The sequence below is a fragment of the Hordeum vulgare genome, chromosome 3H (genome assembly GCF_904849725.1).
Source record: "Hordeum vulgare subsp. vulgare chromosome 3H, MorexV3_pseudomolecules_assembly, whole genome shotgun sequence".
In the NCBI taxonomy this organism is placed as follows: domain Eukaryota; kingdom Viridiplantae; phylum Streptophyta; class Magnoliopsida; order Poales; family Poaceae; genus Hordeum; species Hordeum vulgare.
In genome coordinates this window covers 543,199,435-543,202,190 of record NC_058520.1, presented here as the reverse complement: position 1 = coordinate 543,202,190, position 2,756 = coordinate 543,199,435, and the positions used below count along the sequence as shown (strand labels likewise).

Genomic DNA, 2,756 nt, shown 5'->3' with positions numbered 1-2,756 from the left:
GCGATCCGGCTTTGAATATTAATGTCATTAATATAAAAAGAAAAACAAAAAAAGACACCAAAACATTAAATAAAACAAGGACTAAAAAGTAAAAAAAAATACTAGAAAGAATAAAGAAATAAATAATGAAAACCTAAATATACAATATTATAATATATATGGTAACAAATAGACATTAAGTTAAATGAAATGATACACTTAAATCAGTGGGAGTTTGCATGTATCATAACCCACTCCAACAAAGTCCATAGCTACGAGACAACCATGAAAGGAAAAACAAAACATGCACACTAGCATTGCTGCATAGGCTAACAGGTGAATGAGACCATACCTGTTTCTCAGCTAGCTGAGTTTCAGCAGCACCGTTTTTTGAATACATGACATGGGTATGCGGGGTATGAGTTATACAATCTCATTTCCGTTTAACCCTATAAGTTTCAGATTTTTCTATTTATATATTCATGAGTAACTTTTTACCTTTATCTTGATAGGGTTTTTTACCGGGTAATGGCTACTCATTGAACCCCCTCCACCGGGCGGGCGCCACGCGGACAAGCAACTATTTTCCTGTTTCGCAAAAGAAAATTAGCAACTATTTCCGCTATAAAAGAAAATGTCGGGACTGACTTGGCGGCCTTTGGTTTCCACGCAAAGAACGGCGGGAGCTGCCGGGCCTCTCGGCGCGGGCGGATCCAGACGCGAGACCAGGACAGGAGGGCCCCGCCCCCGCGGCCTAACTGCTTACCCAGTACTACCAGCAGCCACCACGGCCACACACACACACACACACACACCCGCGCCCGCCGTTCCCCAGAAAGAAGCACGGCCGCAGCACAGCCAGCGTTCACTGTGCTGCTCAGCTGCCGCCCCGCGGGGCGGCTGGGCGTAGGCTTTCCGCTCCCGATGAACGCGCCAGGCGGTGGCGCCGTGATGGAAGCCGCGGCGGCGGTGGCGTACCGAGGAGGCGGGTTGCTCGCGCGCGCGCGCCCCGGTCACGGGGCGCGGCGCCACGGCGTCGGCGCGGGAGCGGGAGCGAGGCCCGTCGCCCGACAGAGGCTCCTCGTCGTGGCGTCGCTCGGGGAAACCCCCTCCGCGCCCTCGCGCAGCGCCGTGGCGGTCGCGCAGGAGGTAATTTGCTCTGAAACTCTGGTGCCGGTGACTCGCGCAGGAGGTGACGATGAGGTCGACGTCGCCTCGACAGCAATCCTGCCGCCCCCCGACGGTGAGCTGAGCTCCACCTCCACTCCTGCGCGCGTACAGGAACATGCTATACAAATCTGGTGTGGTTTTCAACGATCCAGAAACCCATTTTGACTACTACCTACTTCATTAGTGGACCTACCCTCGCCGGATCACGCGGGGACGGTGCGCGTCAAGTTCGTGCTGGAAAAGCGGTGCGCGTTCGGCCAGCGGTTCCTCGTCGTCGGCGACGACCCGGCGCTCGGCCTCTGGGACCCGGCCAAGGCGACCGCCCTGGACTGGTCGGAAGGCCACGTTTGGACGGCCAAGACGGTAAAACTACCCCCCCCCCCCCCCCCCCATGTCCCAACCAGTCACTCACATTCTTTCACTCTCACCATCTTTGGTCTGGGCTAGGATTTACCAGCGAACAGGTTGGTGGAGTTCAAGTTCTTGCTGCAAGACCCCTCCGGCCATGTCCGTTGGCAGCACGGCGGCAACAGGACTCTGCAGGTAACCGAGGTCGCCAACACATTGGTCGTCTACGAAGACTGGGATTACGCCGTGCGCCAGCAGGTGTCGGAGGAGGTAGTAGACCCGTCGGTTGCAGAGCACGAGCCGATCTTTGCAGTAGGCAACGGCGTGTTGCTGGCAGATGATGACCAGATGGACGAAGATCAAGAGACCTACAAGGGCTTCCTGCATGCTGAGAAGTCACCTGCCGCTGCAGAAGCTTCTCTGCACGCGAAAACCATGGGAGTAAATGGAACGAACCGGCCACAGGTGAAATGATTCTCCAGCTCCCCTTTGGTTCGCATATACTTATATGATCATAGGATTTGCTTCATCCTTAGCTGCAGGCCGGCAACTAGATCTTGAACAATCACTACCTGTTGTTTTCTGATACTGTTCGCCTTGCAGAAAGATGAGAAGGATCCAAAGGGGCTTCGGAGAAGGCCAAGCATGGCAGCACAAAACGGCAGTCTTGCTTCTGCTGGGATAAATGGTGACGCTATCATCTTGTACAAGGAAGCTGCGCCAGTAGCGAATAGGCCGGCCAGTATGTTCGAAAATGACATGGTTTGGATCAGGAATGCCCTCCAGGGAATGCTCCAGAACCTTGGTTTCCACATTGGCACAACAAAAACATGATAAAATAAGCATCCTGTGTACGGTACATACGTATCATGATGTTCTTTGTTGCGAATTATTTTTCTTTCTCACGATGAAACCCCAGAGGAATGAGATTGCTGGGAGTTGCAACACAGAACCGTTAACAGCCGCTGCACACTGTTGCCGGTAGCAACTCCTCCAATAGAAGTTATTTGTATTGTTAGCGCGTATCTACTTATTCCAAACAAAGCATAGCCTCCGGGGACGTGGAGTATTTGCACTGAGCTCAAATGCTCCTGATAAACAATAAAAAAATGATAAACCTATTCAAAAAATCCGTTTTTCTTTTTGGTGATAACCTTTGACGAATGTCCTATGTTCTTGCAAAATTTTATCATGGATGAACATTCCTGGAAGTCGTGTCAAAAAGCCAAAATCGATACTCCAAAAATGCTATTTTTGAA

The 2,756-nt window shown here is 51.5% G+C and overlaps 1 protein-coding gene across 1 annotated transcript; it reads left to right on the top strand.

Annotated features, from left to right (window-relative positions):
* The first annotated feature begins 757 nt into the window (after positions 1-757).
* LOC123440513 lies at positions 758-2,389 on the top strand. The gene is made up of 4 exons (XM_045117078.1): positions 758-1,222; positions 1,334-1,512; positions 1,597-1,962; positions 2,101-2,389. The coding sequence occupies exons 1-4, from the start codon at positions 904-906 to the stop codon at positions 2,329-2,331; spliced, it is 1,095 nt and encodes a 364-aa protein (XP_044973013.1). The 5' UTR covers positions 758-903; the 3' UTR covers positions 2,332-2,389.
* Positions 2,390-2,756: the final 367 nt, after the last annotated feature.